Consider the following 12,109-nt stretch of genomic DNA (forward strand, 5'->3'; position numbering starts at 1 on the left):
AGGCAGAATCCCACTGAAAATGATCTGAGCCTCGATTTCCTTAAGCATCTTCCCCAGCCTGGCATAATCTCCCTTGATTCTCTCTAGCGAGAACCTAGCCGTGTCATTCGTTCCTACGTGAAGGATGATCAAGGGGTTCTTACCTGCTCCTTTTAGGATCCTTTTCAACCGCAGGTCCACATCCCGTATCTTAGCGCCCGGCAGACAGCACACCCTTCTGTTCTCTGGGTCCGCCGTGGTCACAGGCCTGTCTAACCTCCTCAGTAAGGAGTCCCCAATCACATAAACCTGCCTTTGCCTGGTGACAGTACGATCTACTAATCTATCCCCTGTTCCCTCTAGTCGCAACTCCTGTCCGTTCCTATTTTTCCTTATAGTCCCCCTTATGCCATCCTGTATCCTCCCGGGGCCCAGATTTGGTGCTGTCTCCATCAACTCCTCCCCTCTTTCTATTGGACTAGCTGCTCTTCTCTTCTTCCTCACCCTTCCCCCTTCAGTTACCACCTGCTGCACCCCTTCCTCGTTATCCAAACACCCAAACCTGTTCCTGAGCTCTATTTCTCCTTCACTGGCCCTCCTTTTCCTTGGCCTGCTTCTCACGGTCACATGCTTCCACTGCCCTTGTTCTCCCCCTGACATTCCCCCCTCACAGACCTTAGCCCCTGCTTCCACCTGTACCCCTGAGCATTCCCCTTCAGCCACTCCTTGCCTTTGCTCCATTAGCTGCTCAAACCCCCTTCTAAACTCTACCAAGGTATCTACCTGCATCTCCAAACCTCGGATCTTTTCTTCCAGCAGCTCTATTAGGCGGCATTTCAGAGTTCAATCCCCTTCCAGGAGAACAGACGTCCCATACAAACAAAAGGTTCTTCCACCCTACTTGAGCTCATTTTCAGATTCAGTTCCCAGCCCTTCCTGGGTTACCTTTAAGTCTCCAGGATGGAGGCCCAATTTCCAGGCTACTTCCCTGGAGCCTTCTCCCCCTTCACTGTCCTCTCTGGGACAAAGCCCTGACTTGCAAGCTTCTTCCCTGGAGTCCTCCCAGACCCAACTTCCAGGCGTTCCGCAAGAGCCTAACTTGTTCCCTGTAGTGCTACAGACTTTTCTGTGCCCTTTTATGAAGCCCCAGAATTTCAGGCTGTCACCTGGCCCCAATTAGTCCAGTCCCCTTACAATGGCAGGAAACTAAGAATGGCACAGGTCGGGCTGACTGAAGAGGGCTGGCCAGAACCTGGCCTTTTGGCCTTAACAAAGCAGGTCACAGAGTATTACAGAGTACTTCTTGATGCAGTTGGGGTTCAGATGAAAGGTGCTGCATTATTTATTATTTGTATACGTACAACAGTAGCACCTGCAGCTTCTGTCCGACACCCACTGGACTAGATGCAAGTAGTGTGAGACTCCCTGCCCCGAAACAGCTTACAATCAAAGCAAAGGGGAAGCAAAGACAAAGAGAAATGTTCCTTGTGCAAGGTCACAAAGCAGGTCAGTGTAGAGCTGGAAATAAACCCAAATCTCCCAGTCCAATGCCCCGACCGCAGTGCCCCTCATAGCTGCACGCTATCTTGCAGACCCTGAAAATATTTTACACCATCTTCTTTAATTTTGAGAACCTCCAGGTGCAAAGTTATGTATTCATCTTAACAGAATCAAACACCCTGCCTATAAAACAGTAAATATTGCAGACCTTTATAGACCCGCTGCTAACTATTTTTACACCTCCCAGAGCCTGAGGCTGTTGTAACCCAAAACAGAGATTTCCCAGTAATTAGATTCCACTATTGCAGTAGAGATTGCTTTGGATTCCCTTAGAACATTTAAATGCTAATTTTGCAAGCACTGCCTTGTAACCTGAGTTTATGATGATTTCATGCCTCTTTCAGAATGCCTGGCTTCTCCACTCCAAGATGCCAATGCTCATAAATAAAACGAATTACAGCAAGCCCTGTTTGTTCTTGCCTGTAGATGTTGCTCTTTCCCCACTGTTGTTTGTGATCATCACGTGGCTGCAATGCTTGCTCAGGCCCTGCAAACACGTGATGCTCACTAGATAAGGAACCCTAGTTAGTCATTGTTCTTAAAGCTGCAGCACCCAACAACATCCATTTTGAATCTTGCTGCTGTTTCCTTCTTCTCCTCCGTTTCCCAAAATGCCCTTTTTCAGTATAACTAAAGAAATGGCCATTGGAACCGCAGTCCTGGGGGTTGCTTTTGCTACTGGAGTCTTAGCAGGTAAGCGCTGCTTTCTTCTCTGATCTATAAAATCCAACACACCCTCCCAGTTCCCAAGCCCATGGCCAGAAGTGAGCTCTCCTTGAGCAGAAGGAAGCAGCAGTCCGATTCAAAGCACAGTCACCAACTGTGCTCAATCCAGCTGCACTTTACCACCCCTTTAAAAAAAAAAAAGCGTGTGTGTAGATTAGAAAGTAATTTACTAGATGTTGGGGGAAGAGGAGAGGGAAAAGGGGCAAAGGTGCTGGAATTAAAACTGCTGGCTTCTAGAATGTTAGCCAAGTGAAGGTGCAAAATATTGTATAGGGAGCGAGCGAGGGGGAGAGAGAGAGAGAGAGCTTTCTATAGACTTAAAGGTTGTGGTTACATTTTTCAAAAGGCCTGGAGAATAACAATATCCTTTTTAATTAGGGTAATGGAATCTTATGCTTCAGGTCACAGGCTGACAGCTCCCAGGTCAGGCATGGGCTCTGGAGGCAATTCCCCTTGCTCCTGTCCCCAAGCACTGGCCAGGGGCATGCTGGCTGGTTCACCTTCCTGTGCCAGAAGCTGGCCACTGCCTGAGGCAGGAGACCAAATGAAATCCTGATCCTGCAATGAGAGTGGCTCCTGTGGACTCCTTTGCCTGTCTTAGGACTCTGCATGGGTTTGGACTAGCAGATCTCATTGTAGGATTAGCACTTATAGGAATCCATGGCAAACCCTATGCACATTGGGCAAGATTGCATGTTGCACATCCTGCAGTATAGCTAGCCCCAAGCATTCAAAATCGCGAGATTTGCCTTACAAATCATGCGATTTGTAGAAAAATAAAATGGGTTCTATTTGCTTTCTGGGTACTGATCCTTTAGGAGTTCCATGTTCAAGTTTTTTTCTCTACAAACATAAGGGCTAAACTTTTTTTTTTTTTTTTTTTTTTAATGAAAGTTCAGATTCTCTTGGAATCATCTGACTGCAGTTGGGAAAGAGACCAAATATTGTGAAACTCACAAGAGTTGTCAACAATTTGCAACTACCGCCTATTTCCATAATAGCGTGAGCCAAAGTCCAGGCTCCAAACAGACCCAGTATAGGAAAATCAGAATCTGAGCTTTAGCTTTGCCGTTTGTACTTCTGTCTGTTCTCAATAAGCTGAACAGTAAAAGCAAACGTCTACCCCATTCTGTTCCTTTTTGTGGTTGTGTTATGTATACATGGTGCCAAGTATCAGGGGATAGCCATGTTAGTCTGTATCCACAAAAACAACGAGGAGTCCGGTGGTTCCTTAAAGACTAACAGATTTATTTGGTTATAAGCTTTCGTGGGTAAAAAAACCCACTACTGCAGATGCATGAAGAAGTGGGGTTTTTTACCCACGAAAGCTTATGCCCAAATAAATCTGTTAGTCTTTAAGGTGCCACCGGACTCCTCGTTGTTTTTATGTATACATAGGAACCTACTCCAAGTGAATAGCAAGATAGAGTATCCTCTCCAAAAGACCTTTTCTAGCAAGAACTGAACACAAGGAATGGGTTATAGGCAAGGATTTGACTGAGCTCTGGCAGTAAATATACAGTGCTGTTAAGGGCCCAATCTGTCTGTATAATCCACTATGCCACTGTACTGCAATAGGCTGGAAAGCACACCTACCAATAGCTCTTCTGCTCAAGATTAAAAGGCCAAGGTATTAGCAAAGCTGCTGTGAGCTGTCTCAGCCCTCCCCTTGCAAGGTGACTGCAGACAGACATGTATCCTCCTAAGCACATTGGAAATTGCCATCTTAGTGTTCTGGTCATGGCTTTTTCTTCTGGTAAAAGGAGCAGGTGCTAGTTTTCTCCCATTAGCTGGGGCGAGAGCAAGCACGGTCTGAGCAGAGGAGCAGGGACTAGGATGCTCGCGTTCTGTTCCTCGCCCTGTCACTGACTCGCTGGGTGATTGTGGCAAGTCACCAGACCTCTCTGTGCCTCAGGTTGCTCCTCTGTAATGCAGGGATATTATTAGAAAAAATGCTTTGAGATCCTTGAATTAAATGTGCCGTCTTATGGCAAAATCAGCCACTGAACGACATCAGTGTCAATTTATAGTCACTGCAGGCCTGGACTGGATTTGAACAGATGCTTTAGAGGTGAAAAACCTCTAATCCCATTGCCAATCCCCTGAGCTGTCTAACCCCTTCACCATCTTCATTTGGGGTTTTGCAGAGCAAGGCTCCATTAGCCTTTAGTGGCAGTTTTCTTAGTCTTTATTTGCTCAAGGCATAACGGGTCATTGCAAACTTTTTCCACTGAGACACAAAACCTTTTAATATCTTAATTTTTTTATAGGTAAAAAATATCCATTTTTAGCTTTTGGAATTCCCCGATCATCCAAGACTCTACTTGGAAAAGGGGGCCCACTATGGCAATACATATTGGATCACTCTCTGCGGGAGCATCCAGTCCTAAAGAAGCTGCGACTGGTCAGTGTTTTTCTCAAGATATGTTTTGTGGAGCGTGGTGTGTATACAGTACTGCTATTAATGTCCCATGATTCATGGAGTCCATGGCCAGAAGGCACCATTGTGATCACCTAGTCTGACCTCCTGTATAACACAGGCCATAGAACTTCCCCAAAATAATTCCTAGAGTGGCTCTTTTAGAAAAACATCCAATCTTAATTTAAAAATGATCAGTGATAAAGAATCCACCACAACCTTTGGTAAATTGTTCTGAACGTTAATTACGCTGTCAAAAATGCATGTTTTATTTCCAGTCTGAATTTGTCTAGCTTCAACTTTCAGCCACTGGATCATGTTAGACCTTTCTCTGCTAGATTGAAGAGCCCATTATTAAATATTTGTTCCCCACGTACGTATTTACAGACTGTCAGCAAGTCGCCCCTTAACCTTTTCTTTGTGAAGCTAAATAGATTGAGCTCCTTGAGTCCATCCCTATAAGGCATTTCAATATTGTCTGTGCCCAGTACATAGATCTGCTAGTCCCTAAAGAACTGCCTTTTCTCTATCCACCTGTATGCAGATTTGTAGTGGTATCTAAGGCCCAGAGTCTCAAAGCTATTTAAGTACCTGATTCCCACTACTGAAGTGGTTGCCCCATGGCATCCAGAAGGCCAGTGGCAGAATGCCAGACTAAAATCCAGCTCTCCTTTGGCAGTGCCGTGCCTTATCCACTGGGCCAAACTACCCCCTCCATAATCATTGCATTATTCCCTATATAAAATATTTAAATAGAAAACAAATGTGTTGATTTTAAGGCCAGAAAGAACCATTATGATCTAGTCATAGAAGGCCATAGAATTCCAGCCAGCAATTCTTGCATCAAGCCCATAGCTTCTTGCTGAGCTAGAGCGTGACTTGTAGAAAGACAGCAATCTTGATTTCAAGACTTCAAGTGACAGAGAATCCCCCCCCCCCCCCCCCGTCCCTAAGTAAGTTGCTCCTGTGGTTACTTACCCTCACTGTTAAGTTTGCCCACAACAATGGTAGCTGCTTATACATGTATCTTCTTTGGTAAATGAACAGAAATTGCTTCTCTGAGATCAACAGTAATAATAAACCCCAATGCTGTCCTCATCCTGAGGATCACGTTGGGCTCTTGGGGTCTGCCTGAAAGAGCAACTTCAGGGTAGTTTTTCTTTTCCTGTTTCCTTTCAATTTTGTACCATTTCCTTTTCTAGCTCACCTTGGACCATCCCTGGAGTAGAATGATGGTGTCTTGTGACCAGGCTCAGCTTATGGCAAACTTGGCCAAACTCATCAAAGCCAAGAAAGCTATTGAAATAGGTAAGAATGCACATTTCCTAGGGCATGGCTCAACACCAATCATTTGAAAGCTATGTCAACATAGTTCCCTGCTTCACCAAGCCTACCAAAGAGCACCAAGGGTGATGGGAGGTGGTCAGAGCAGGACTCTTCAGTTAGCTTCTTGCCTCTGACCTTGGGCAAGTCAAATTTTCAATAGTGACCACTGATATTGGGTGCCCAACTTGAGACACCTGTTCCTGATTCTTAAAGGTGCTGCAAATCCCCAGCCCCCGCTGACATCAACTTCAGTGGTGAGCGCTCAGCACTTCTGGAAATAAAGCCCCAGGGGTCACAGTTTGGGTACTTAATATCAGTGGCCATTCTGGAAAGTGTTGATCCTGACCTCCCTGCCTGTTTCCTCACCTGTACAATGGGGATAAGACCAACCTCTCAGGGGTGTGGTGAAGCCTAATTCAGGGCTGATGGTACAGCAGTGTGAGCGGCTTATGTGGAAAGCACCATGGGACAAAAGCGGAAGAAGAGAGCAAAGCCCAAGTGAAAGGGCCTGGCTTGGGTGGACCTAAGGGAAGGATTCTCAACCCCCTGTTTTTCAGGGCTAGGGAATCCACAGCAGCTGCCAGCTACTGCAGGTGGAGAACAACAGGCGCAGCCCACAAGGATTCAGTGTGCCACGCTGGCCGTGGCTCCGTCCCCTCCTCTTCCTTTTTCCCTTAGAGACCCGCTAAAGTCAAATTCATGCCATACAGGATGGTACTCTGAGGCCAGGAGACCATTGACAGACATAAGCTGTGAATTTAGCTAGAGAACTAACAAGAGTTCACAGCCACTATTCTGTCGGGCTTCAGCAGCTACAAAATGCTACCCTGGTAATGGGACAGATAGCATTAATTCACTAGTGATTTGGGATCCTCAGCTCTTTTGGGGGGCTTTATTCTTTAACAAAAAAAAAATCCTTCTTGTCCACAGTTAAATCAGTTTTCATGGTCAAATGAGTCTTACTTCTTTCTCTCGTGTCTTTTCTAGGTGTTTTTACTGGCTATAATACCTTAAACATGGCACTAGTCTTGCCAGACGATGGCAAAGTCGTTGCCTGCGATATAAATGAAGATTACGTCAGTATTGGAAAGCCGCTATGGAAAGAGGTAGATAGTCTCTGCCCATCCCTAAATGCTCCATGCTCTGAATAGGAGTGCTCAGAATTGTAGGAGTATGTTCCAGGAGGGCTTAACTCTGTTTCCCTCCAATTCTCAGATGTGCGTGTGTGGCAGCTGCAGGAAAGAATCAGGTAGTTAGAGGGTTACACAACTTATCCACCCAAATCCAAGTGTCACGGAATGTGAGCATTCATTTTAGGCACTATAGTATAGGCTAGGTTGAGGCAACTTGGTAAACTTGGCCTGTTTGACCAAATGTTATATGAATTCTGGAAGTAACAGGGAGAGTAGGTATGGGATCCTCCAATTTTATGGTGACTTTTCTGAGTGCATCCCACTTTAAGATATTTCACAACTACTTCCATCAAATCCCTTTCCTCTTTTGTTTCAGGCAGGAGTGGAGCATAAAATAGACTTGCGGATTAAACCAGCAATACAAACACTTGGTAGGTAACATAATAAATATGAAAAGTAGAGGCTGAAGACTTAGGCTGGGGAGGAGTCCTTCATGTGAAGTCTGAGATTAGGAGTTGTATAGCAAAGATGAACATGCAGTTTCATCAGTCACAGTGGGCGGCTTCTCAGTTATATAAAGGAAATTTAGGAAGAGTTCAGCTGTTTCCAGATACTGGGAGAGAGAGAGAGAGAGAAAGTGGATAACTGTTCATCCACTATCCATTGTTACATTGGTCACTTAAACACAGCAATGGGCCGTATGGGTAATATTAAAAGAAGTATTGTCTTGCTGCTTCTATCACAGGGAAAGCTGCTTAAGATGGATTTAAATTGGACAAAGCCCAATTTCTCTCCCATGAAATGTCTATTCTAAGTGATTATCTGTTTATTCTAGGCAAGCAAAGTCTTCTCCGAGGAGTGAAAGATGCAGAGGGAGTCGAGAAGCTAGTGTACAAGCATCAGAGGCAGGACATTTCTGATCTGGGGAAATGCAGTTTGGTATTCGTAGTCAGGAGGAAGCAAAGCCTTCCAAGACCACAGAAAAGGCAGATGCAGAACAAGTTTGTATAATAGGAAGCACTGTCTCACAGGGGAGCAGCATTAAGGAGGGAAAGTTGCTGTCAGAAAGACTGTTTATTCCCACTGCGAATGCCAGTGATCCATTCCACCAGCCAATGCTGCTTCTTTGCCCACACTTAGCTTTTCAGAAGAAGTGTCTTTAAGAGAAAAAACTGTCCAGAAGCAGCCTAGCACAGTCACTGTAGTACACATGGGGCAGTGTCTTCTTAGTGTGACTGATGCTGCTGTCCTGCCTGGTAGCTAGACTAATGCGGCCTGTCACCCACTCTCTTCTGTCACAAACATTAGCCTTGTCTGGGCCACGTTCTTCCCTCCAGTGTACTCATACAAACTCTGATAACAACAGGGCTGTCTGCTGACTAACCCTATGCAGAAAAGGCCTCACAAGTTGTTCTCCAATACAAGAGAGAAGGGCAGATAACTTGCATGAGCTCCTTGCTCCTTCATAGTAGGCCTCTCAAAACCCTACCTCTCTTCCCCTTCTCCTCTGTAGAGGTCACTACTGAGATGCTGCAATGGGGAGTGAGATCCCAAATGGGGTCCCCTCCCAAAACACACAGAGTAGTGGTGGGTGGGGGCTATAAACAGCCAAGTACTTCTCTCACCTTCTAGTGCCCTGGGGAGGACCAGAGCCATTGTCTCTGCAGCTGACAGTTCCAGTTTGGAGCTGTCAGCCAGAGTGCAGCGTAAGAAAGTTTTAACAGACCCCAGTTCCGCTTGTTTTGGCCCAAAAAGGGGCAATGGAATGAGAGACTCCTGAGAAAAGCCCACTGGGTGACAACCATTTGCTGCCATCTGTGATTACACAAAGGATGCACTTGCTCAGGCAAAGTCCACCAAAGGGCTTTCTGGGTAAGAATTCTGCATGACCCAAATTACAGCACTGTGGTCAGCAGTTGATTGATCAGTCTGAAAATTCATTTAACATCTAGGGCCTTTCTACTGGGAGGAAATTTCTAACCAGCTTTAAAACCAGTTCAGCTAAGCTGATTTTAAAACTAATGGAGAAGTAGTGTAAACCCAGTTTAAAGGATCCTGACCTGCTCTTACTGAACCAAATTTAGGAGTATCATGTCTACAGTCTACACTATGGCTTTGGCTGCTTCTAAAATTGGATAATAAGCTTCTCCAGACCCTTGTAGACTCTGAGCCTTGACACACATGGATTGTCTCATCCCTTTATTCAGTGTTAAACCAGGGCATCACAACACGCTTTGTTTCCTGTATAGATGAACTACTGGCAGACGGTGAAGCTGGGACCTATGACTTTGCTTTCATAGATGCAGATAAACAGAGTTACAATGAGTACTATGAAAAATGTTTACGTCTCGTAAGGAAAGGGGGAATCATAGCTATTGATAATGTAAGTATTAACCCACTGTTCCACTCCCACTTTAAGTCACATTAGATAGTTCCAGTAACAACCTTAATTCTGACCCAGGGGACATAGATTCCAAACACAGCATTCAGTTTCCAAATTATATAAAGGTGATTAAAAAAAGACAACATGATTGTTTTATTTACCTGTTAATGACATACACAGGTAATATCTGCAGCAACTAAAACGACCTTGCATTAACCTGTATATATGTACACTTCAGCGTCTACTGTGCCCACACACACACAAAGTGCAGAATACCAATATCTTATCAAGCTATTCATGCATTACACAAAGAATGCTTTATTTAACAGTTATAGCCTCCTCCAGGGCATCTTCTACAATTGTAAACTGTTCATAATACCTAAAACTACATTTGTTTTATTCATCATCATGTTACAAGTGACTTCCAAATACTTTAGAGAAACTATTGAACAGTATTACTCAAAAAGAAAGAGAGGGATCAGTGTTAGTTGTTTTAGGAATGTCTACACATTTTCATATGTCTACCTATTTCTATTAGGTTAACTTATTTATAAGGGCTAGTCTGAGGCTTAATATTTGCAAACAGCTCTGAGATGTTGCATTTCTATAGAGCCTTTTGCCCAAGGATCTCAAAGCACACTATGAAAGTAGGTGGGTATAGTTGTCCCCAATAAATAGATGTGAAAACTCAGAGAGGTCCAAATTAAGCAAAGCATTTACATATGTACTGGAGATTGTCCCTGTTCAACCTATCACTTAAGCTTAAGTTCCATTGACGCTAATGAGATTCAAGCACATGCCTAAAGTTAAGCCTGTGCTTAAGTGATAGGCTGAATAGGGATGGATTGCTGAATCAGGACCAGAAAGATTGAGTGACTTGCCAAAGGTCACAAAGTCAGGGAATAGACTCTGGACTCCCAGTCCCACTGGAGTATGCTGCCTCTGTGTGGTGTGTTATTAGTATAAATGCAAAATATTATAATGCTCTTCAACCAAACTCCTGATTTATCCAACTACTTTGTGATCTGATACACTGTGATGATCAAGGGCTTTTCTACGCTACCACAGCCTGGCCTAGGATAGCTATGCCAGCCAAGCCTCTTAAGGGAGACACAGTATACAGCAACAGAAGGAGTTCTGCCAGCATAGCTATACCACCTTCCTGTGTGACATAAGTTAAGCCAACAGAAGCACTCTTCTATTGGCATAGTTATGTCTACACTAGAAGTTTTGCCAGCCTAGCTATATTGGCTGGGGGTGTGCTTTTCCCCCCACTCTCCTAGCCAACATAACTATGCTAGCAAAACTTTGTAGTGTAGACAAGGCCTAACAAAAGGCAGTTAAAGGGGTTGTCAACACATGCTTGTGAAAGGCTGTGTGGACAGACTTACATGAGTTTAAACCAGGCTTAATCTCTTTTGAATGGGTTTAAAATAAACTGAAATAAATATGGATTAAACTGCAGTGTGTCCACACAACCTTTAGCACTATTCTAATTTAATCAGTTTAAAAATAACACCTTTAGTTAAACACTTACAACTCTAAATGTAGAGAAGCCCATAGTCTTGTAAATTCTAATAAAGTTCTCTCTTGACCACACGTTTTCCTTTGGACTGTCAGTGCCATCAACAGCCTGGTCAGATGCTGTGTGCACCTTGCACATGAGGGTGATTGTGTGCACGTGATTCTTTTTTACACTAGGTTTTATGGCACGGGAAAGTATTGAAGCCAAGCAAAAACGATATGGAAACCCAAAGCCTCCATCACCTCAATGAGAAGATCTTCCGAGATGTACGAGTCAATATCAGCATGCTCCCAATGGGGGATGGAGTGACACTAGCATTCAAGCTATAGTGTGAGAAAAATGCTGAGCAATGGAAGGGAGACAGAGAAGCACCAAATCATCAGGCAAAACTAAGTGGAACATGAGTAGCATCTGTAATGTGAACCTGTGTCTCAGCAGAATAGCATAAAGCTGGAAAAACAGTCCTTGAAATGACCAGAAAAACTACAGGTATCTAAATATAATGGTAGAAAAAAGATTTATATTAAAATTTAGTATAATTTTATATCATAATAAAAAGAAAAACCCACAGTAAGTTGTCTTTGTAAGAGACAGTGATAGAGGGAAGGAATCTCCTTAAGGGCCCACTCCTTCAAGACACTGAATGACTTTATTATTATTTGTATTATGAGATACAGACATTCCCTATTGTAAAGAGCTTACATTTACACAGGCAAGACAGACAAAGGGTGAGCACTGAAAGATTAAGTGATTTACCCAAGATCCCATAGGGAATCTGTACCATTGCCAGGAATGGAGCCCTGACGGCTCCAGGCCCAGTTCAGCATGTTAACCAAAAGACCATCTTTCCTTGACTTTCATTGCCTTGAAGGGGATTTAACAGTGCTCACCATCTCTTAGGAGTGGCCCTGTAAATCGCTCTAGAAATGAAGCCACAAAGCAGCATGAGTAACCAGGAGAGGAAAGCAGCTGTAACCCAGCACAATGAAACTATGCGCCACTGACAGAAGAGCAAAAGGGTCATGCTCGCAACAAAGCTGAGAATGGGAGGTAGCATA

At 44.1% G+C, this 12,109-nt stretch overlaps 1 protein-coding gene across 1 annotated transcript; it reads left to right on the forward strand.

Moving 5' to 3' along the window:
- Positions 1 to 2,079: 2,079 nt before the first annotated feature.
- Positions 2,080 to 11,562, forward strand: COMTD1 (catechol-O-methyltransferase domain containing 1). Its single transcript, XM_065408497.1, has 7 exons — positions 2,080 to 2,232; positions 4,536 to 4,669; positions 5,887 to 5,992; positions 6,998 to 7,116; positions 7,520 to 7,574; positions 9,393 to 9,526; positions 11,228 to 11,562. Exons 1-7 carry the CDS (start codon positions 2,151 to 2,153, stop codon positions 11,378 to 11,380), a joined length of 783 nt encoding a protein of 260 aa, XP_065264569.1. The 5' UTR covers positions 2,080 to 2,150; the 3' UTR covers positions 11,381 to 11,562.
- Positions 11,563 to 12,109: the final 547 nt, after the last annotated feature.

The sequence above is a fragment of the Emys orbicularis genome, chromosome 7 (genome assembly GCF_028017835.1).
Source record: "Emys orbicularis isolate rEmyOrb1 chromosome 7, rEmyOrb1.hap1, whole genome shotgun sequence".
NCBI classification, from domain to species: domain Eukaryota; kingdom Metazoa; phylum Chordata; order Testudines; family Emydidae; genus Emys; species Emys orbicularis.

Coding starts and splice junctions, on each gene's coding strand:
- COMTD1 (XM_065408497.1), top strand. CDS start 2,151: ATGCCCTTTTTCAGTATAACTAAAGAAATGGCCATTGGAACCGCAGTC. Junction 2,233..4,535: donor TGCTACTGGAGTCTTAGCAG/GTAAGCGCTGCT, acceptor ATTTTTTTATAG/GTAAAAAATATCCATTTTTA. Junction 9,527..11,227: donor GAATCATAGCTATTGATAAT/GTAAGTATTAAC, acceptor TTTTTACACTAG/GTTTTATGGCACGGGAAAGT.